The sequence below is a fragment of the Sorex araneus genome, chromosome 2, assembly GCF_027595985.1.
Source record: "Sorex araneus isolate mSorAra2 chromosome 2, mSorAra2.pri, whole genome shotgun sequence".
NCBI classification, from domain to species: Eukaryota; Metazoa; Chordata; class Mammalia; order Eulipotyphla; family Soricidae; genus Sorex; species Sorex araneus.
The window spans coordinates 346,560,072-346,584,221 of NC_073303.1; the positions used below are offsets into that span (position 1 = coordinate 346,560,072).

At 46.2% G+C, this 24,150-nt stretch overlaps 1 protein-coding gene across 12 annotated transcripts in view; it reads left to right on the forward strand.

Annotated features, from left to right (window-relative positions):
* Positions 1–24,150, forward strand: part of FHOD3 (formin homology 2 domain containing 3) — a 450,025-nt gene that overhangs the window by 280,115 nt on the left and 145,760 nt on the right. For all 12 annotated transcript variants that reach the window (XM_055127826.1, XM_055127828.1, XM_055127830.1 and 9 more), the window contains exons 7-8: positions 11,590–11,701; positions 18,621–18,715. In XM_055127826.1, coding sequence (XP_054983801.1) covers positions 11,590–11,701; positions 18,621–18,715 — 207 coding nt within the window. The remainder of the gene's footprint in view (positions 1–11,589; positions 11,702–18,620; positions 18,716–24,150) is intronic.

A 24,150-nucleotide genomic window follows, 5' to 3' on the forward strand; every position in this document is an offset into this window, starting at 1 on the left:
TTGCCCTCTGGGCTTGTCTCCATTTCTATTTTATCTTTGAAGCTTTAAGCAGTTCTATTCTCCTTTTCCTTCTCCTCTTTTCCTCCCACCCCCCCTTTTCCTCCCCACTCCTCCTCTGCCTTTCCTTCCCCTCTCTTCTCCTGTGCTGGGCATTGAACCCAGATCTCCTGCATACAGGGCATGTCCTTTGCCACTGAGCTACACCCTCTGTCCAAGAAAATGCCCTTTTAACATTGGTGGTGGAGAATGGGCACTGGTGGAGGGATGGATACTCCATCATTGTGTGACTGAAACGTGAGCACGAAAGTTTTTAAGTCTGTAACTGTACCTCATGGTGATTCATTAAAAAATAAAATAATAATAATAATAATAATAATGAAAATGCCCTTTTGTACCTCTGGTTATAAAGTTTAAAATAGTTGCCACACATGCAATAGCAATCTGCCTGCTGTTCCATACTCCTACTTCATGTTCAGTTATATTGTATATGCATATTTCTTTATGGAGGTAAAAGAATGTGAGGCAGCCTTTCAAATCTACCATCAGGGACAAAATAATCATTTATTTAAGATTTTCTGGGCACTATAGCAGGTGCCTTACAAGCATTATCTCTTTTAATCCACAAGGGACCACTATATGTCCATGCTTGGTAGAGGCAGCAGTTGTGAGAATCTAATTGCCTGCTGCCCATGGTGCAGCTGTCCCAGCATCCTCTGCTTATGTGCTGTGAGGCTGCAGATGCTCCTCCCTGTCCGTTCAGGGCCTTGCCAGGTCTCTGGATTCTCTGACAGCTACTGCTGGCGGCCATATTTGCAAGAAAGAGTGAGGAGAAATGCTGTCCTGAACAGGTGCAAAGGAGCCGAGGCTGGCTGAAGGAGATAGGCCCTCTGCACAGCCCAAGGCCCCCAAAGGGGTAATAGGATGGGAGGAGATTTTGCAATTGCAACTGAATTTTGCACAAAAATGCTTCACTGTAGTCAGGATAAAACACCAACAGCCAGCCCTCTTTTTATTTTATTTTATTTTATTTTATTTTATTTTATTTTATTTTATTGGGGAGGGGGCTGGTTCAGTCCCAGGGGTCTCACAGGACCATATGGGGTGCAAGGGATTAAACCTGGGTAAGCTGCAGGTAAGACAAGCTCCCCATTCACTGTACTATTCACTCCAACCCCTGTTTATTTTATAAAATATTTTGGAGAGCCTCTTAAGCTGTGCTCAGTGTTTACTTCCTGTGATGCTTGATCAGTCAGGCTGGGTATGGCTCAGAGTTTTGGTCTAGCAGCTGTTGGAGTTTACCAGGGCTACACCCAGTGGTATTGGAGGATATGGGGTGCCAGGGAGCCAATTTGCATCCTTGCACGTGCAAGACTTACCCCTGTCCCTTATGACGATGATGTGCTTATAATGGGGAAAAGGAGAGCACTTAGCTCTCGACAAGGAAGGTGATGAGTGGACGAGACAGGAGAGGTACCGAGGGAGAGAGAGAGAGGGCAGGAACAGAGACCAGGGGAGGAGGAGCTAAGGAGAAGAGGGGAAGCAGGAGCAGCCTCAGAAGCATTTACCCTGCTCAGCAGGTGAGCACGGTCTCCCGGGAGTCTCCACTCTTGTGACTAGATTTTGCTGATTTTTTTTCTCTCCTGAATAATGACCCCAAAGGAGCCACAGGACCTCTGGCATGAGTCAGGAAGTACAAAGGCCCCAACTTTAGAATGCCCCAGACTTCCTCCTTGGCTGCCCCAAGTTAAGGTGGGCATCATTTCACCGTGCTTTAGGATCGTGAGTGTTGTTCAGGCATGCCGGTAGGATCCTTCAATGGATTCCTTTTTGTCTAAGGAATGGAGAAAATAATCTGCACAAACAAGGATGGGAAGAATGAATAGTGTGTCGCCCACGTGCAAGTGCCTGGTATTGTAGCAGAGAGCTCTTTCTTCAAGTCTGCCACCTTCCTAACTGGGCCAAGAAGGAGACATGCCAGGCCGGGGAAGTGGCTTATGGTAGAACATATGCCCCAGTGCCCTTCTTGCTGCCACATGCATCCAGGTTCCACTTTGTTGACTCTAGGCACCGGCATCTCAGGGTACTGCACTACCATGTAGTGTGGGTGGACTAACCTGGACCCTTCCATACTGTGAGAGGATGGGAACAAAATACTCAGAACTCAGTTTGCCAGCAGCTGCTCACCTGAAAACTACTCTGAGTGTTTTTTCTCTTTCCTAAGTGCTCTTGAGACACTCACTCCCAAGTCCTGGGGCAAATTGCTAGGAATCAATATGGGTTTGAATTTCAGGGGCCAAAGCAGTAGTACAGCGAGTAAGGTGCTTGCCTTGTATGTGGCCCATCGAGTTTGATTCCAGCAACCCATATGGTTCCCTGGGCCCTGCTAGGAGTGATCCTTGAGCCCAGAGCCAGGAGTAAACCCTGAGCACAGCAGAGGGTGGCTCCCAAACCAAAAAAAAAAAAATCATTTCATCTTGCAATCCTTTACTGAAAATTTGGCCAGTTCACTATAGACATTTGGTATTTCTTTTGTTGTCTTCATGTTATTATAGAGATTGTTCACTTTAATTTTGCATTCTTTGAGATGCCTGCAATTGTAATTCTAAGAACATCAAATATTTTGCTGTAATTCTTTATAGAATTATTAAGGATTGTTTAAATTAGGATGTTCAAATGTAAAAGCTGAGTTTTTGTTTAGGTGAATGTGATTATCTGAATTTGTTACTTAAGAGAGCATCAGAGCTTACCTCCAAAGGGGTCCTTGTTGAGATCATCTTACATCTTATTTATGCCCAGGAAAGGAAAGATTTACAATTGTCTTCACTCTCATTTTCTATTTTTTTCTTTGTATTTCATTCTGGACAACTCATCTTGACTTAACTGGTTAACTGGTTCTTTGCTCAATTGCATTGAATCTTTCTGATAACCAAGAAATCTCTGACTATTTCTTTTCCTTCTAGCATTTCCAGTTCACTCTTTTCTTACAGGTCCCTTCTGCTGGGTTGTCTCATCTGTTCATGCTAGGCTTTCACTTTGTCTGCTAGAGTCTTCAACGTATTAGTCAGAGTGAATGATAGAGTTCCAACATTGACTCAAATCTGAGTCTGGTTCTGTTGCTTAGTTTGTTTCTAGACACAGAGATGGGGATTTGGTGCTTTCTTGCTTTTTTTGGGACATCTTATAATTTTTGGTTGAGAGTTTGACATCATGTATAGGCCCATACAGCCTGAGGTAAGTAGCAGTTATGCCTATAAATGGGCAAGCCTGCCGTGCCAGGCAGTCAGCGGGGTGTGCTGGCCTCTGCTCGTGCCTGGAGCTGGTTTGGATTTGGTTGCTGCTGTGGTTTCCCTAAGTGAACCACCACTTTCCAAGGTCCTTAAAGCACTATCTAGTAGCAAGAGGGAGGGCTGACTTGTTAAAGGTTCTTGTTTCTATATTTCTTCTCTCATTTGCTCTTGAGATCTTTCTGATATGAGTTTTTTTTTTAGAGCCTCTCTCAACTCTCCTACTCCTGATTGGTGCTTTCTAGATCAGAGACAATGGGCTGGGTTATCAGTCATCTCTGACTTGCATTGATCTTAGCTTTCCACCCCAGGCTTAGGTTTGGGCTGTCTCAGTGATCCTGCCCCTCCCTCAGGAGTTGGAAGCCTCTAGGTCTGTTTTCAGAACAGTTTCCCATCTTGCTTCCCCAGCACGGTTTATTTTTTTCTTTACCACTTGCCTTGGAGGAAAGCATTAACAAGAGCAGAAACCTTTACCTGTGGTTCAGAGCTGTCATCCTATAGAGGAGAAGGTTCTGGGTCTGGCTTGCAGCCTTTCAGTGATGGCCTGAGTCTGCCTCCCTCTTGGTTTCCCGCTTGGTTGTTGATTATCAAGCGGGGAACCCCCAGGCCTGCATCATAGGATTCTTAGTTTTTACCCACCCCGATCTTTCTCTGAGTGCCATGGAGTGCCTGAGAGTGGGTGCCAAGACCCTGTCTGCAGAGCCTGGAGATCCCCAGTGCCAGGCCTTTAGCACTTTGTTAAAATGATTGAATTTTTCTTACTGTTTGCTCTGGTGACTTCATCTTCCCCCTTTGGTCTGCCTCAGAGGCACCCTTGCTGGGGTTCTACCTTTTTGTGGTGGAAGGAATGTGCCCTTCCTTAGACTTCAGGATAGCCTCAAACCCCAGCTCTCCTGGCTCAAGAAAAGCTTATACTTTCTTTAATCATTTAGGGCCTTTATCTTTTTGCTAGATTTCTGCAAATTTCTGCAAATTTCTAAGTAGAGGCTAGAGACCCAGTTTTGTATAATTGAAAACACTTTAAAGGTATTAAATGCACAGGATCCACTCAACCAATGAAGACTTAGAATTTTGTGCTCTGTTTTCCAAATTACATAAATTAATGTAAACTTGGGTTAAAACTAACTTTTGTGATATAATTAATGATAAGAGATCAAAGAAAATAATAGGTGAGGTACATAGTGTTATGAAGTCTTCATGCTAATAAATAACTTTTTGCAAAGGAAACTGAATGAATAAATTGTGGCATTACTATGATGTGGAATACTACTTGGCCAAAATTTTTTTTAATAAATCGAACAGTTAATTAAACCCTTAAGTTTTAAAAAAAATACTGTATTCTTTTTGTATATCACCTTAGGAATACAGAAGTAAAAAATCGCCTGAAATGTTAGAATTGCCAGGAACGTTACTACCTCGATACAGAAATGAACTTGGTAGAATTTCCTTCTCCTTCCTCTCCCTCCCACCCCCAGGATTCTCAGCCTGTCAGGTCTGTGGCTCAGTGCAAGGGCCAAGGATTCGATGCTGTCTAGGACTGGGGCTCTGGGGACACTGAGCCATCCGCCAGGGCTGGGGGCCTTCAGGGCTGTACTCAGTGATTCTCAGGGTACCAGGTGGCACCAGAAATCGCATCTGGTTGGGCACATGGCTTGCACCATAGCTGCTGTACCATACCCCATCCTCAGCACTTCTCTGAATGACTATTTTATGGTTTTGTTGTGATATATTTCACAAACAACGTTTAAGGCTTCCATGGCTCCTGGGAGCAGCCCTGCCACTGACCCCATCCCCACATCCTCTGCTCACCTGCCAAGCCTTCTCCTTCCGCCAGCTCTGAGCAGATAGGATCTGCCTGCCAAACCCTTGCAAAGAGCACGCTCACCATTCCTGAGGTTTGCTGTCCACTGTCATGTCTGCAGGGCTGCTTATATACTTAAAATTCATTTTCCTTGCTTATTGCTCAGAAAAGAATGTTTGTCACATTTCCCTAAGGCTTGAGTTTTTGCAACAGAAGGAAAGATGGGCTTCCCCGTAACAGAGTGGAAAGAATTAGATTGGTGTGTACTCACTTCTTCTTCCAGAAAGTAGTTGTGTGACAAGTTGCCTAGCTTCCTAGAACATAACATTTTGCATTGAAAATGGGCTATGTTAATTTAAAAAGTATCATTTCTTTTTTTTCCCTGCCTTTATTTTGCAAATACCATCGAGATGTTTTTCAGGCAGATTTTGTTGCAGGGTTCCTGGTATTATGTTTTTGTTTTGTTGTGTTGTGTTTGTTTGGCAGCCACACCTGGGGATGCTCAAGGATACTCTGGCTCTGTTCTCAGGAATTACTCCTGATATGGGGGATCTAACCTGGATCGGCCAGGTGGAAGGCAAATGCCCTAGCCCTGTGCTATCTCTCCAATGGTATTCTTTAGATAACAGTGGCCCAGTTGGTTTGTATTACATATTATCAACTATTCTGCCTTGTTTTGCATACCAGGAAGGAAAGAAGACTCCTTGTTAAATCTCCAGAATTTAATCTCAACAAAAAATTATATATCTATATTATGTATATGCATAGCATTATTTTGACATTAATTATTTGGAGCTGGTTCCTGTATTTTATATTCTTCAGGAATTCCTGTCTACTAACTAGTAAAAACATAAAGGGTTCCCATTTGGATATTATACCAGAGTTGGAACCTTTCAACAATTGGCCTTGGGTATCAAGCAGACTGGCCACTGGCCCTGAGGCTATTGCATATGGATTTTGTTAGGTGACTTCCTGAGGTGCCCCACCCTTGCCCTAGGAGCACCTCAAAAGCAAGGCTCAGAGTGTAGTACTCAGGTAATAGGTTTTCATTTCTGAAATGACCCACCTCATTTTGCAGACAACCTCTTATGTCTTAGGAGGGCCAATATTTATGGTTTGCAGTAGCTGCTGGATGTTTAATAACTAGTTGCAAAGACTCTAGAGGCCATTTTGAGCTTCTTGCTCAGGAATTATGAGCTAAAGTATATCCTTGGGAGACAAAACACTTAAAGGAGAGGTTCTTCAGGGGTAGTGCCATCAATCACTGGAATTTCTTTTTTCTTCGGGATAAAAACAGTAACAAGTCTCACAATGGAGACGTTACTGGTGCCTGCTCGAGCAAATCAATGAGCAGTGGGATGATAGTGACAGTAACAGTGACTCAGTATGTTCTTAGCATAGGTAAACATGTAAACAATGTGACAAAGTGTTACAGATCAAGTTATCTTAACTGATTTCTAATTCAGTTTTAATAACCAGCACTCATTTATATAGCATATATTTATGCTTTTTTTTAGTGGAAAATGAAACAAATAGAATGAAACATGTTTTTCTAACCCTCATTGTAATTTAAATTTTGAGGTTTTGAATTGTTTTTCTTTTTATGGTTGTTGAAATTTTCAGAAGAGGAGTAGGAATCTGGAGTTTTGGTGGAGAATACTTTTATTTCTTCTTAATAAGCGGCATGTTTGACCTTCTAAATATAGCTCTTGTGTTTCTCTAAGTACAATGAAACATGAAGGAAGTTCCAGTTGACCTGTAAATATGAAAAGTATTGAGAGACTTCCCTTATAGCTGATGGTTGCATTTTATCTCAGTCTTAGACACCCAGGTTCTATAGAGACTCCCTCCACAATCTCCCTGTGGGTTCACCCAGAAAATTAGCGAAGAAAATAGCACAGTACTATGTACACACCCTGTTGTACCCCAGCACCCCAGCTTCTAGTACAGAGGTGAGAGCAGAGCTTGCAGTTCTGGAGTCTTGGAAGCTTAGTTAGTCCTGGGACTCAGACTTGAGCAGGGAAATGTCCCATCCTAAGTCTAAGGCCACAACTGCATCTCTGAAGGACCAGGACCTCAATTTTTGTTTTTTCTTTAGTGCTGGGGATCAAACCCAGGGCCTCACCACATGCAAGGAGGGGGCTCTAGCATTGAGTTCTGCTGCTAGCCAGGACCTCTGTTTTACTCTGTCTTGAACAGAGTGTAGAGTGATGGCTGCAGAAGAAAAATTAAGCCCGGTCCTATTGGCCATTCAACCCCGCACTCACTGAAATGTGCTGAGTGTTGGTGAGACACACAGCAGTTCACAGCTGCCGGTGCATGTTTGTCTTCTCCTCCCAAGAAGGGGCAGCCTCTGATTCCTGTTCTGTACTGTGATTTGGCACCATGTCTTAATGCTCTGTGTTGAATACTTTATTTGGTGAACTGTATCAACAGAAAACCTACCAATTCTGGGGCCGAAGTGATAGTATAGTGGGTAGGGCATTTGCCATGCACAGGGCTGACCCGAGTTCTATCCCTGACATCCTTATGATTCCATGAGCCCCACCAAGAATAATTCCTGAGTGCTGAGTACAGAGTCATGACCAGGTGTGGCACAAAAACCAAAACCAAACAAAACAAAGACCCATAGAAAAACAAAACCTAGCATTTTCCAGACTAATTGCATGAAAGATAGGTGAGGTGTAGCATAAAGGTTGAATTTGTAAATTTTTTCATTGTTGTGACAGGGTTTGAACCCAAGTCTCTTGCATGCTAGGCATGCGCTTTGCTGCCAGGTCACATCTCTGACCCCAAACACTGAAGTAAGACCTCCACTGTGCTTCCTCCAGGAAGTGAGATTCTTTGCCAGAATCTCAAAGGCCCCACTGCTCCACTGGAAGCCTGGAAGGGCTGGCTGGCCACTCCTCCGCTCAGTGAGAGCTCTGGTTTCGGAAGCGTTCTCTATCCTCAGTTGCCCACTCTGAGAGCCCTTGGGTGGGTAAGGTATCCCGAGTTCTCTCTCATACTTGGGTAACAGTATTTTTGAAGGCATGGTCATGGCTTTCTTGCCCCCTTGATATCGCTGGATATCAGGTCTTTAGGAAGCCTTCAGGATTTTGGAAATAAACATAGAGTGTCTGAAGATTGGGAGGGACCATCAGTGGGGTCAGCCAGCCCACTACTATCTTGGTTCTGAATCCTTTCTGCCATCCATGGTCTCGGCAAGTGATCCTCAGAGGATCCAGATTCCTTCCAAGTCTCTGTAGACATCCTGATAAGGCATTTCTGATGATTCGTGCTGGGCATATTTTCATGCTTAGTAAGGACATGCTTATAATTGTACCAGGCATTTTCATAAAATTATTATGCTGGTGTTCTTTCTTTTCTAAAATAGTTTAATATTTGGTTGCTAATTTTATGTAGTAAAGTTTTTTTTTCCTTTTTGGGTCACACCTGGCGATGCACAGGGGTTACTCCTGGCTCTGCACTCAGGAATTTCTCCTGGCTATGCTCAGGGGACCATATGGGATGCTGGGAATCGAACCCCGGTCGGCCGAGTGCAAGGCAAACGCCCTACCTGCTGTGCTATCGCTCCAGCCCCTGTAGTAAAGTTTTTGAACATACACAAACTTAGACTTAATAGAAGGCAAATTCATAGAAACTCAAGATCATGAATCAAGAGTTTTGGAGACTTCCCCCCCCCCCCCCCCAATAAAGCTACAGTGCTAGAAGAACTCCAAATTGTACAGCCAAGGAGATGAAGACATGAATAGGCATGTTGAGACCAATAAAAAAAAAAAAAGAAAGACCTTGCTAGAAAACAGTGGTTTTTAAATTAGAGAGTCCCATAAGGAGGGCAGTTAAGGGGTCTGGGTTCCTGGGACCATGTCGGTCAGGGTCCCATGACCACAGACTTGCTCGGAAGAAACCTTGATGGATTGACCATTAGGGGGTCCCCGTTGAGAGCAGCTTGTGGGGGAGCGGGGTTGGGTCACAGCCAGGTTCTTTTCCAGGAAGGCACTGAGAAGGCTTCAACCACATAATAACAGTCCTCCCACTGAGGAAGTGGCCAAGCCTGGACTTGCTGGTTTTATTTACTTGGAGAAATGTCTTCAGTGCTAAATAACAGATAGCATAGCTCATTATGCCCTGCTTTTCCTGTTTTCCCCTCAGCCTCGTAGCTGTTGAGAGAATTACTTTGGCATTCAGTCTGCCAGGTCAGGCAGCAGAGGAGCAGAGAAGGGGTTCTAGCGATGGAGGGGGAAATCTAGGCTTTCTCTGAACTCTGGTCCAAAGCCCTCAGGGCTCAATCCTAGGATGGTTCGGACATAGCCTGCAGAAGGGGTATCGCAGCCGTGCATGATGCTCACATGGAGGGAACTTGGTTTTGCTGAGGAGTTGGGGGCCAGGTGGTCCCTGCCTTCAGTCCGAGGGATGGAGCTGCAAAGCAGCCCTTGAGGCAGGTGCCTGCCTGTCCTTTATGCCTTGTGCATGGAGCCACGCCTGAGGCAGAGTGATTTCTGTCGGTGGGTAGCCAGTGTTTTTCTCCTCAGAGGCCACAGAGGCCTGTCAGGTGAACAGAAGACCTGCAGCTTAGTAGGGGATTCTGACAGTGGAGGAAGGAGAAGGAGCGAGGTGTTTGCATGGTTCTGGAGCAGTGCCTGGGTGTGGGTGGTGGTTTTCAGCCCTTTTCTAGGGAGTGCTTAAAGCACTCTGCTTCTGCAAAGGCTACAGGAGAACCTCATACTCCGACATATGCATTGCAGCCAAGAGGCCTGAGGAGACAAAACAAAAGGAGAACCGGAACCCGTAGCTTATTCTCCATAGCTGTGGCACCAGCTGGGCATGAGAGGGGCTGGGCCATGGCCTCCTCCTTTGTGCACTGCTGGATTCCTCCACTCGGGGAACCCTCATCACTGAGCCCGCTCTGCCCCAAGGGCAGTGCCAGTAAGTGTTCGCTGCCTGCTCTGGGAGGGGCTCGGGGCTCTCACTGACATATCTCTAAGGTTGAGATTTGAGCTGGGGAGGGGCCGGGAGAACACCAGCAGCCTAAATAGGTCTGTTTCTTCCATGCACAAAATGAACTCATTCGCTGGAGTTGTAGGGATGGGCATGGATGTTCTTGGGAGGAAGTGGGGTTCAAGGACAGGAGTATACGGGAGAAGGTGGAGCAACAGGGCAGGAGCTGGCAAAAAAACTTCATTTAGGAGGTTTGGGAATTTCTCCGGGAGAGTAACCCGGGTATGGGGAGGCCCCAATACTGTGTGCCCTGTCCCCAGAGATAGGGCCAAGGCTCCAGGCCCCCTGCTCAGCTCAGCCTTACATTCAGATTCTTACTACCTGAAGGGATATGGGGAACAGGAATAATCAGAAGAAGCTTCCATGGGTACAGCTTTGATGTCATGTTTTTAGTTTGGCTGAGTCTGAGCTGCACCCACTGGCACTTTGTAATGTGCTGTCAAGTTGACAGGCTGGGACATGGTGGGGGTTGGGGTGGGGAGGGAATATGGGGACACTATCACTGTCACTGTCATCCCGTTGCTCATCGATTTGTTCGAGCGGGCACCAGTAACGTCTCTCATTGAGAGACTTATTGTTACGGGTTTTGGCATATCCAATATGCACAGGTAGCTTGCCAGGCTCTGCCGTTCGAGCTCGATACTCTCGGTAGCTTGCCGGGCTCTCCGAGAGGGGCGGAGGAATCGAACTCGGGTCGGCTGCGTGAAAGGTAAACGCCCAACCGCTGTGCTATCGCTCCAGCCATGGGGACACTGGTAGAGGGAAATTGGCCCTGATAGTGGGATAGGTGTTAAAATATTATAAACCTAAAATTCATTTATCGATAACTTTTAAAATCACAGTTCTTTAATGAGAAGGAAGGAAGGAAGGAAGGAAGGAAGGAAGGAAGGAAGGAAGGAAGGAAGGAAGGAAGGAAGGAAGGAAGGAAGGAAGGAAGGAGAGAAAGGAGAGAATAAAATTGCTTTAAGCAAAAAAAAAAAAAGTGTCTGCTTTTGTGACCTAGGGCAAGTCTTTTAACCTGCTGAGGCTCCCTCTTCACCTGACAAAAGAATTGTGATAGTTCCTACCTGGCCGTGTTGCAGTCTGGGTAAAGGAAGCAACCACCTTAGAGGGAACTTTCTTTTGTTGAGTAACTACCACTAGGAGCCCAGGGATCAGAGGTTGGGGTTCAAAAGAATTTTGGGTCTGGGTTGGACAGATAGCACAGAGGTTAAAACTCTTGCCTTGCAGGCATATGACTTCAATTGATCTTCCCTGAGCACATACTTAGGAGTAAGACACCAGGAGCACCATGGCAGGCGGCCCCCAAACAAACAAATTATTCTGATTCGAGTTCTTGCTCTGTAGTCTGGGTATAATTTGTGCTATGGGTCTAATACTAACCCTGTAGTCCCAGCATCCCACGGGGGAGTGGGGGAGGCTGTGGTTGGCGAGCTGACTGTGGCAGTCAGGTGGGCTTGTCTTGGTCTGTGGCCATGCTCTGATCTGCTCTTTCCCACACAGTTCCGGCTGGTGGTGAAGACAGCCCTGAAGCTGCTGCTGGTCTTTGTGGAGTACTCAGAGGCCAATGCCCCACTGCTGATTCAGGCCGTGTCTGCTGTCGACACAAAAAGAGGTGAGTGCTTCCACCCTTCTCCCCAGTGCCAGGTAGGAATGCCCAGTGTAGGCGGGCTTCTCCCATCGTGGGTGCAAGAGTGACCAGCAGGCTGCAGGACATGTGGTTAGGGAAGTGAGTGTGTGGGGGGTCGGGGCAGGTCACGTCAGACGCTGCTCCTGTCTTCATACCTAGACCCTAGTTCCATTCCCACAGAACCAGATCCTTCTCTTCTTTTCCCCTCTGATGGGGGTTCCTGACTCTCTCCCCTCATTCATGCTTCACTGACTGAACCTAGACATCCGGTGAATTTCTTCCCTTCCTCCCTCTTCCTTACTTAGGGTCCTCAGCCTTACTTCCCTGCCCTTGTTCTGCAATGACAGGATTCTTCCAAAATGCCACTGTTGAGGGCCTGGGAGAAGGCTTGATGGCATCAAAGGTGTGCCTGGCAAGTGTAAGGTCATGAGTTCAAAGTTCAATGCTACTACGTGTGCCAAGGTGACCGGGATAGTCCTGCTGTTTATGGTCCCAGTGAGAAGGGCCTGGGAGGGGCCCAGTGGCTAAAGCACTTTTCTGGCCAGCACAACGCTGAGAGTTCAAACCCTGGTGTTCTCTGCATATATTGAGGTGATCCCGACAGCTCTGCAGTTAGGGGTCCACAAGAAGAAAGGACCCAGAAGATGCCTCAGTGGCTTAAAAGACACCAGAGCAAATATGAAGCCCTGCATTTAGTTTACAGATAATCTTTGGTATAATTCCCAACATTGCTCATGGGCCTAGGCCATCCTGATGATATCATCATCTGGAGTCCCCATTCAAGGAAACATTAAGAATAAAACAAAAACAAAAATTGGATCACCTTATTCTTCATCTAAAATGAGCCAGTGCTCATTGGATTACCTTGAAATCCTCCATCCCCCACTCTCTCATCCACTCCTATCCACCTGCTACCTGGCTGCCTCTTAGCACCCCAGTACGCTCCTCTCTTGTACCTCAGTCCTGGGGTCTCTGACTCTCCCTGGGTGCCCTGTGATATAGTGATGCCTTAAGTTAAAGTGGTGGGTTTGATTTCGTTTAGTCTTGTTTCTGTCCTGTTTTGTCCTTTAAAAAATAATAATCCTGGGGGACTGGAGAGATAATTCAGGGGTTAAGGCTCTTGCTTTGTATGCAGCCAACCCTGTTTGATTCCCCATTCTAAGGTTCCCTAAACCCTGCCAAGAGTGGTCTCTTAGTATAGAGTCGGGAAAAACCCTATGATCTCTGAGCACAGCTGAGTATAACCCCAGCCTCAAAGCAAAAACTTTTGGTTTTTCATTCCTTGAGGACATTATTTTATTATTATCACTACCACAAGGACTCAAGGAACAAAAACTCTGAAACATTTTCTATTGTCCTAATAGTAATATTGTAGAAAATCCGGAAGACCCGTGTAAAGAAGTTAATAAATGACCTTTAAGCCAAAGTGCTAAAACAACTGAAGTACAGGCCTGTGGTTAGGGAAACACAAAGTTTGATCACTGGCATTGTATGGCTCCTTGAGCACTGCTGGGGAGAACCCTCCCCTCAAATTTTCTCCAGTCTGCCAGCCAGAGATAATTGTGAATTCATTTGGCAGTATGTGTAAGAAAGTGCTTATGTGCCAGTAGGACAAGATTTTCCATAAAAATAAATAAGGGGGTCGGAGTGATAGTACAGTGGGTAGGGCATTTGCCTTGCATGCGGTCGACCTGGGTTCGATTCCTGGCATCCCATATGGTCCCCCAGCCTGCCAGGAGTCATTCCTGAGTGCAGAGTCAGGAGTAACCCCTGATCATTGCTGAGTGTGACCCAAAAAGCAAAAATAAATAAATAAATAAACAAACAAACAAATAAATAAGGGACCTACAGAACCTTCTGATTCACACAGTGTCATCATGACACGGAGACCCACCTCCTAGCACTGAATGAGGGCTAGAGAAAGCAGTTTCTTAGTTCCTTTGAAAGTTTTGTCTCATTTTGGGAGGCCACACCCAGCAGTTCTCAGGGCATACTCCTGGCTTTGCACTCAGGTGTCGCTTCTGGCAGGGCTCAGGAGACCATATGGGGTTCTGGGGGTCAAATATATGTGGCCACGTGCCAGGAAAGTGCCCTAGCCGCTGTACGATCACTCTTTGAATGAGGTCAGGCAAGCCATTCAGGACTGTAGAATGGCTTCATGGCTTTCCCCTGAACACAGGGGGCAGGCCTCAACCTCGGGCTCAGCGGATTGCAGGCCTGAGGCCCTGAGACAAAAGGATCATCATCGTCTCCCAATATATATAAAATCAAACAGTGAATGGATTGTCTTCTCAAATTCCTAGCTGCTTCCTAAATGATTTCCTAAGTTTTTGGCAACTACTGTCATCTGTCTGCTATCAAGCCCTAGTGGCTAAAAAAGAAAAAGGAATAACATTAGTGGAAAAACCCAGACATAGCTTATCATGTCTGCTTCAATAACATGCTTCGCCATGGACATGTGTGGTCTTGGCTGTGATTTTATAGTGCATGCATATAACCTCATCCTATTTCACCGCTAGTAAAATTGTTCTGGATCCTGTGATGGAATCCAGCACATAAATATGTCAGGGAGTAGCAGGACTTCCAGGTGCCTTTCCAGGGTTAGAAGCTGCTTTCAAGTTTCCTCTTGGCCGAGAAAGGAAGAGACAGAAGTGTCAGAGGTGTCTGGGGGCCGACTGAGTATGCCCATTTGTGCACTAACTTATAGGCAAATCAGAAAATTTTACTCCTTGGTGTGACTCTGAACTCATTGATTTGGGTGACAGGGTGGAGAATGGGCTTATAAAGTATGGAAACTTTTTTTAATGGAAAAGAATTCTTGGAGGGCCAGAGAAATAGTACAATGGGTAGGAAGTTGGCCTTGCATGCACCCAAACCAGGTTTGATCCCCAGCGCCAGGTATGGTCCCCGGAGCCCAAGATTAAGGCCTGGGCACCACTGAATATAGCCAAAACATCCAAACAACAGCAAAATAAACATGAGAAGAAGAGAAGAAGGAGGAGAAGAAGAAAGGAATTCAAATAAGCTATGAGCCCTCAAAGATTATCACCTCCAGCAAAGGCTGTGTTTCCAGATTCCCAGAACCAAGGACTCGGGGTGCCTTGTAAACACCATGCAGGCCTAGCCGCTGTGGACCAGACAGTCTGGTTTGTGGAAGGAAAATCAGTAGGTGTCACTGTCACAGTGGCAGTGCTTATTTCCATGGGGCACCTGCTTCTACACTAGCTTCTACACCCACCCACAGCGCCTCTCTCAGCCCAAGTTAGGAACTCAGAACTTATTATTATTATTATTATTATTGAATGAACATCATGAGATCCAGTTACAGAGCTTTCATGATTGAGTTTCAGTTTCAGTCATACAATGATCAAACACCCATCCCTCCACCAGTGTACCTCTCCCATCATCATTGTTCCCAGTATCCCTCCCACTATCTCAATCCACCCCATGCCCTGCCTCTGTGGTGGGCACCTTCTTACTCTCTCTCTACTTTTGGGTATTATGGTTTGCAATACAGATACTGAGAGGTCATCATGTTAGATCCTTTGTCTGCTTTCAGCACACATCTCCCATCCTGAGCAATCCCTCCAACCATCATTGACTTAGTGGTCCCTTCTCTATCTCAGCTGCCTTCTTCTCCAGCTCATTAGACCTGCTTCCAACCATGGAGTGATCCTCCAGACCTTTGTCTCTACTGTCCTTTTGTTTTTTTTTTTTTTTGAGTCTCACCTGGTGATGCACAGGGGTTACTCCTGGCTTTGCACTCAGGAGTTACTCCTGGCGATGCTCAGGGGACCATATGGGATGCTGGGGATCGAACCTGGGTCGACCACATGCAAGGCAAACGCCCTACCCGCTGTGCTCCAGCCCCTCTACTGTCCTTAATGTTAATAATTCAGAGTTTTTTTAAAAAAACCTCAACCTTTTTTCTCTTCCACTCTCTTCCTAGGACTTTCAGCCCAGAGAAAACAAGACCTTTCACCACTAGAGCAGTGTGTTGGGACCCTGTTCTGAGAAGGGGGACAGTTTGCTGGCCCACAGTGTATCAGGGGCAGAGCAGGCAGAGAAACAGAAGTTGCCCATAGGGACTAATAAATGCCCAGGAAGGAGTGAAACATTGGAAGCACCCCATAGCATCCGGGCAGCTGACAACTTGTGGCGGGGCCTGGAATGAGAGGTGCATTCAGCTCATGTCTGGACTGGCACAGCACGGCGGCCGCCCATGCGGAGTGCTGGGCTGGCTTCTCTCTTGCTTGCATTGTCGGCTCCTTTCCACTCCTCAGGCTGGGCATGGGGAGAGCAATTTGGTGGTGTTGCCGGAAGCTTGGGCGAAAGCCTCCTTGGCTTCTTGCCAGCCTCAGAGCCTCCCCCTTCCTGAGCTCTCCCCGGTGTTGGTTGACAGGAAACTGGCTGTCATCCTCTGCTCCTCTGCTCCCCTGGATGGGGTGCCCTGCCCTCTGACTGTCTGGGGTTGCCGCTCAGACGGAGGGTGAGACAAGCAACCAGATGGGGTAACTTACTTTGAAAATTTTAGTCATAACTCTTGAGTCGCGCTAATTTGGTTCAGCAGTGCTTTTGAAGAAGTTCCATTTTTCATCGGAATGTGAGGTGATGAGATATGACATAATGCTTAAACATGTGTATCACACATGATTAGCATGGGGAAATACAGCCATTCTTTCTGGCACTCCTGTCTCTGACTTCTGCTCTCAAACACATTGATCTGTGAATAACACACGAAGCTATAGACTGTCAGAACCCAAGCGTTTCCTTTATTTATAGCAGAAGCATATATGTTACGTGTATTTATCATTTATGTTGAAAGACTTGGAATGTGCTGCATGGACTTTCTGTTTGAGTGTTCGGCCAACTTGCATCCAAAGCATTGTGCTAAATGTCTTCTTGTCTTTGGAGTTTAATCCAGGGACCTAGATGGAAAGAAAGAGGAATAAAGGAATGGGTTTTGCACCCTGATTTAAGAGACAGGCCCTGGGATTGGACAGGAAGAGAGCACTTGCCCCGGAGCTAGTGAGGGTCTGGTCCAGGTCAGTGTGGCTGACCCCTGCCAGTGTAAGGCACCTCTTTACTACACTACACAATGCTTGCTGGCATTCCTGTGCCTCCATGTAACAGTCACTGCTGAGTCCATTTCCTAAGCAAGTCCAGTACTGACAAATCATGACCAATTATTTCATCTGGAGTTTTTTTTAGATATAAAGGAAACAGGAGCTCATGGAACCTAAGCACACTCCAATACTTGGGGATAGGTTGGGGGGAGTGAAGCTGGAGAGAAGTGATGACTGACACTGACTGAGTGACTTGTTTTCTCTCATGGTCCAAAGCTGAGGGTGAAAGGCAAAGTGCTTTATCTCAGTGACACCTGATAATCACCCTGTGTCTTTGGTCCTGTTATTGCAGTTGAACCGCATCTTCGGAGCTCTGGTTGTTTGATAATGTGGGAACTTGGCTTCCTTCTCTTTTATGTGAAGGGACAAGATTATACAGTGTTGGATCCCTCCAGTGTGGACTCACACCTACACGTGCTCACTCAGACACACACACTGAGTCATGGTGGGGTGAGCTTCCAGTGTTAGTTCTTGCGAGTGGCAAACACTGCAAATGCTTGTGTTGGACATTGAATACTGCCACAGAGATTTGTATTGAACCCAAATGGCTCCCACCTGTTGTCTTTTTTTCCTCCTGAATATTTCTCTCTTTTTCCTGATTTAAAACTGCCCAAGGAGAGTGACAACTTGAGGCTGGACTGATAGTACAGCAGTTGGGGTGTTTGCCGTGGCCTGAATTTGATCCCTGGCACCTCAGGAATGATCCCTGAGCACAGAGCCATGAGTAAACCCTGAGCACTTCTGGATATGCCACCACCCCAACACCCCCAAAAGGAGTGACCACTCAGCTCAATAATGTATGACTATATATGTAAGTGCCTGGGTTTACAATCCTTAAATGACAATAGGGAGTTCAGATACTGTTGCTGAAGAATAACTTTTTAAATTAAATTAAACCAGCCTTTTGGGGTTTTCATCATCAAGGAGAGATGCATGAGACAGGGGATGCCATCAGGATCCTTTTTCTCTGTGATTTCTGCCTTTGCATCCTGCCTTTCCTTCCCCGGGATCTGTTTAGCATCTTTGACTCCAGAGTCAGCAGTCAGGAATCTGTTCAGAGCCTGCTAGCACCACTGGAAACCCCTACGTTTAGGGTTTTCTTCTGCAGTCTCCTTTATTGATATGTGGGTAATACACTGGACTCGTGTCAGGCTTTGGTTGGGTGCAGAATGTGACTGCTGGAAGTTTTTTTTATTAAAATCACAAGCCAAGGGGTTGGAGAGATAGTATTGTGGGTAGGGCACTGCCTTACATGCAGCGGACCTGGGTTTAATCCTATATGGTCTCCAGAAGCACCGTCAGGACTTAAAAGTGCAAGCTAAGGCACCTGAAGTGTCGAGCTGTACATGTGGTGAAATGCAACACTAACTGGCCACACTTGGCCATTACTTTGCTGGAGTTTGAAATTCAGGTGAAGAGTTTGTCTTCATTTGAGGGTTAGTATTAGTGAGAAGATAATAGCTTGAGAGAAAGTATCATACTAAGATAATTCAGCTGCTAGACAAAGGACCAAGATTTCACATTCAGAATTAGAAAGATATTGGAAAATGACCTAGCGGTGACCAGTGGGGCAGCATAACCAATGAAGAGACTGTTCCCTTGTGGAGTGAGCTGTGGGTTCTCAGCATCATAGCTCATTTGGGGCTTCCACATTCATGTGCAATTTGGTGTCCAAAAACTTTACCAATATCAGGTGATAAAATTACAATAAACTACAATACACATTCACATAGGAGTGTTGAGATGCTCTTTCTAATGATTTCTGCTCTGCTCAATAGGAGTGAAACCCTGGTCAAATATCATGGAAATCCTGGAGGAAAAAGATGGGGTCGACACGGAGCTCCTGGTTTATGCGATGACTTTAGTGAACAAGGTTGGTTGATACTTGTGATGATTGAATTGTGTCCCCTGCCTCTCCACCCGATCCCTCACCCACCATGAGTTGAAATCCTAATGCCTGGCACCTGGGAATGTGACCTTATGTGGTAATAGGGGTTTGATATGTCTTCAAACTGAGTCAGTGGGGTGGGACCTTATCTAGTGAGAAATGTTGATAGAAAACCAGAGGAGGACACATATCAAGGGAAGGTGATACACAAGGTCATAAGGAAGACAAGTACCTGGTGAGAGGCCAAGAGATTGGAGTGATACATTTGTAATTTGTAATCCGAGGAATGGTGAGTGCCACAACACTTGGATGTTGTGGCACCCAGACTTCTAGCATTTCAAACTTGGAGAGAAGGAATTGCTGTTGTTTTCAGCCTCCTAGTTGTGGAGGTTTGTTACAACAGTCTTAAGAAATCTCTAAAGAATGTCACATCACGTGGTCCCCATCACGGTAGCATGAACCACAGCCACAGCGTGCTTCTTTCCAGGAGAGAACCCTGTCCACTTGCATGTGGACATGTGCGTGAGAGCCAGTGGGCCCATGTGGAAGGGCTGGATTCCCTCTGTGCTTTCTGCACTTCAGTCTTTACTGATGATACCCAGAAAAATGACAGAGAAATGTTATGACAACTTTTATTTCCTTCTTAAAAAGTAAGCTGTCTCCTTGCAAAGACATTTTTCTTCTTTCTTTCCCCTTTTGTTTTGAGGTCATATCCAGCAGTTTTCAGGTTTTACTCCCAGCTCTGGGCTCTGGGATCAGTCCAGTGGTTTTTAATCTATCAGGGATTATCTGATTATATGGCAAGATTATGTTTGATCAGTTAGGGGATTATACCTTGTGCTGGGGATCAAATTGGGTGTGGCTGCATGCAAGACAAGTGCTCTATCTGCTGTATTACCTCTCTGGTCCAACAAAGACTTTTTCTTAAGATTATCAGTCAAGAGGCCACAGACATGACATAGTATAAGAGTTGTTTTGCTTGCCTTGCCCGGGGCCAGCCCAAGTTCAAATATGATCCCCCAAGCACCTCCAGGTGCAGGCCTTGAGCCTCTGCATACCACTAGGTGTAGCCCTAAAGACCTTAAGCACTGCTGGGGTGGCTTGGATAGTACCTGGAACTGCAGGGCCCAACTATGCCCACATCCTTGGGCCTTCATTGAATTGCTCGTCTGTTTGATGGAGATTTTCTGAGAGAGACCCCCAGCATCTATTCCAGGCCTCCTGGACACCTCTTGGGAAGTCTTCGGAAAAGCAAAATACTTCTCAACAAGTTTTACTCAAAGAACATAGTTTTCAAGTCAAGAAGAATTGAAAGCACTCTGAATTTTGATGGCTGGGAGTGAGAAAAAGATTTTTGGGGTAGTTTCCATCTTCCTTCTGGGTAGTGACCTTGTGCTTCCTCCCAGCATGTCCCTCCCCATAGGAAGGACATGTATATATATATATATATATATATACACATATATACATATATGTATATACACATACATATTTTATGAAGATGTGTCACATGGCTGCAAAGCAGCTGCATGGTCTAGGAATATGTTCCTTCATGTATGGGATTCAGCCCAAGCATGGCGGCAGTTGGGTTGTGGAGGTTGGGGCTGGGTCCCTTGGGGTGGGGAGGGCTCTCACCCACCCCCTCTGGGGCGCCCCAAGTGAAAACAGTCTGGCGTGGAGTCCGGTGGCATGGTTATGGGGGCCTCATTTTATGCTCTCTTCTGGGAGAAGCAGCCGTGAGTTCTGGAGAGTGGCCAATGAGGAGAGGAGATATATATAAATATATATGTAGATATAGAAAAATAGATAAATAATCTTAAATAAGAAGATAGCAAAGGAAAGAACTTAAATCACTGCATAAAACTCTGAAATGTCTTATTTTGGAAATAAGAGTCAACACACAGGGGAAAGTTTGCAAAAATAATAAAATTAGGGCATAAAATGCAGCTATTCTATGCATTTAAGAGCCCAGTAGAAGATAAACCCTATGAGTCTACAGAGATGAAGAGTTAGATGCAGTAAAACCTGGAGTGGTTTCTCTGAGTCTCTCTGGGTAGGGGTTGAGTTTTGTGGGGAGGACTCAGGAGGTGGCCCCAGCTGTACTGGGGAATGGGCACTGCCCTTCTGGAAGGCAAACCTAATATTTCTGGGTTTCATTTTCAGATCTCTCTGCAAATTTATTTGGCCATGAAGTTTGAAGGCAATTTTGTGTTAGATGTTTCATGAATGAAGTCACTTATTCTTGTCATTCTCAGTGACTGACAATGTTTTGGGAAATGCCGAATTCAGCAAAAATTAAGTTTTTGCTTGGACAGGGTTTTCCCTTGTCACACTACCCTTTCATTGGTGGATGTAGCAAGAAGCACCATGTTCAGGTGTGGGTACTGTGCTGCCAGCCCCAGCCAGGACCCAGAACCTGTTGCCCGCTTTGGGCATCACAGCATCTGATGACCCGGAATCACTTACTTGTCCTTTCTTCTCTGGTATTTCTGTCTCATCTTTCTAGTTTTAACCCAGGGACTTTTGGCGAGGTCCTGAAGATGTGACTCTTAATGTCATCTTTCCTCACAAAGGAGGAGAGTCTACCAGCCCATTGGCACTTCTGCTGGGCTTGGATTCTTCTTTGAATTTTTGTCATTGCTAAAACCATCTGAGGTGCCAAACCAAACAATGCGTCCAACCATTTACATAGGTGTGGAAAGAAGTTAGACTCTGAAATGAGCAAGATGAGCAAAATGATTACATTGTTTTCCTATTATATCTTTTGAGCTGGAGTAATAGCGCAGCGGTAGGCCATTTGCCTTGCATGTGGACGACCCGGGTTCGATTCCTCTGCCCCTCTTGGAGAGCCTAGCAAGCTACTGAGAGTATCTTGCCCGTATGGCAGAGCCTGGCAAGCTATCCGTGGCATATTCAATATGCCAAAAACAGTCACAAGTCTCACAATGGAGATGTTACTGGTGCCTGTTTGAGCAAATTGATGAGCAACCGGATGACAGTGACAGAGACAGTGATTATATCTTTTAATGGAAGATGTCCTAACAACATGGAATTCAGAGAACATTTTCATAGCATGTGAAAAAGGGCACTAAATCCTATATAGAACTTGGAGACTAAAATCAGTTCTCTTTGTTAAACAGGGACACTCGCTCATGAGGGCTCCCCCTGTCATTCTTCCCAGCCCCCACACTCTGAGCAAAGGGTGTGAGGAAGCTTGAGAACCCACTGCTCCCATTCTAAGCCCCAACTCCCACCAGTACCATCAGAGTGAGTTGTCTTTGTGCAACAGATATGCACTCAGTGGGAATCCCCACCCAGGGACCACCGTTTAAAGGGTGCTCCCATCTTTGGGGTGCTTCATGCCTTCGGGGAGCCTCAGAATAAGAAGCAGGGCCAGGACTCCTGCTGAGGGTTTGCTACATTTATTTTTTATGATAAAATCTCTTAGCTCTGTAGTTGCAGTTTCCCTCCACATAAGATGAAGCTTGGCTCCATCTGCCCGAAATTTCCCTGCTGTAGCTGTAGTGGCATGCCCCCAGCTGCTGCAGAGGGGGTCTTTCTCTCACTAGGCTTTTGTCATTTCAAAACTGCCCTGGAGAAGCACCCCAGGTGTCACCCTGTGAGGCTGGCATCTCTCACGGGCTGTCTTAAGACTCATCCTTGTCATTGTGGACATCCACAGTGGCTCCTTCGTGCTGCCTGTTCCATGGCACAGATGCTGTGGTTCGTTGCTCACTTCCTCTGCCAAAGGTGATTTGGGACCTCACAGCTTCAAGCTTTGACAAATAATTCTGACGTGAACATCTGTGTGCAGGTTTGGCCACAAGGGTTTTATCCCATAAGAAAGATTTTATGGAATCAGTGAAAATCCAGGGAGAAAGAAAGGACATGTGCTTTGTTACAGAGATCTCTTTTCCTGCGAGAAGCCCGTGGAGACTGTCCTTGTCTCAAATCCGGGCAGGACAAGGTGAGAGTTGGCCACGGGGGAAACCGGGGGCGGGGGGGCGGCAGTGGCCAGGTTCTGTGTCACAGACATTTGCACGCCAGGCTTTGTGGGAGTAGTTGCCTCCTTTGCAGAAGCAGGTGACTTTGAAGTGAGGTGTCGAGCTGGGAAGAAATGGGAGGACGAGGCCCAGGGGAAAGTAGGAGTGTGGAATATGAACTGTGCGTGTCGGAGAGGCAGCTGAAAACAGATGGGCAGATGTTTTTGGGATGTGCCATCTCCAGCCTGTAAAGGGAAACAGAAGCAGATTTGTGGCAGAAAGCCGTGTCCCTGCAGCCACACAAACGTCGTGATGGCAGGCAGGCTTGGCGGCAGCTGCGTCCCCACAGTGGAGATGATGATGGCTTCTCCTCAGCCTCTGTCGTCCTGACTCTCACAGAACAGAGGCTCCCGAAGTGTGTTTTGTCCACTAGACCTAATTGTTCTCAAAGCTTTTATGATAATCCTCCCCACCCTGCAGCCGTTGGACCTTCTGAGGCAATGTGGAGGTATTAGATCTCTGAATTTCAGCCCCTAGGATCTTCTGAGAGAAAGAAACTCAGCTGACTCTCAGTAAGCAGTGGGGGACCAGGGGTTGCCTGTGCCTCTCTGGGCCAGTCCCCCACATTGTTGTGTAGGCTGTTTCAGGTTTTTACTTGCTGTGTTTCTCACACCGTGCCTTTGGTAGCGTCAGTGGTTCCTAGGATGCCTCTTCATAGCATCCTCAGCCCTGTCAGGGCCTGCTATGGCTATCTTTCTCGGCTCCTCTTTTAACAAATTGCAGAGTTGTCATGAACGCCTGAGGTTGGTGGTATTCAATGATTGAATTCTCTTCCCTCCACCCCTCAGTTTTCTTTTATTAAAACATTGTGACTTGCAAACTTATTCATACTTGGGTTTTTGACATACAGTGTTCCATCACTGATTTAGCCACCAGTGTCAACATCCACCAGTGTCCCCAGGTTCCCTCTCTTAGACACCCCCACCCCCACCCCAGCCCCAGACTAACATCTTGACAGGCATCTTTAAATTGGGTTATTAAAGTTTGTATCTTGTGATTTCAGTGTTATTGATACAAGGATATTTCAATACACCACATTGATGATTACCTGAACAGGTGTTTACTCTTCCATGCTGGGGCTGCAATCATAGGATTGTCATTGCCTGTGAACACAGTAGTGACCCCTCACCAGCCCCTTGCTGCCACATGCACTCATGTGTGGCCACTTAGGGGGTAAACCCTGTTTGAACAGCTTTTGGCTGATTTGACTCTCTGTTCCGTGTTCTTTTTGAGCCTCAGGTGAAATAAACTCTGGCAGACTAGGGATCTCTCATAAGGCTGAGCAGTGCTGAGCATGTAGGAGGCCCAGGTTCCATTCCTGGCACCACGTGGTTCCCCAGTACCAGTCTGGATGTAGCCCCCAAGCACCACTGGTTG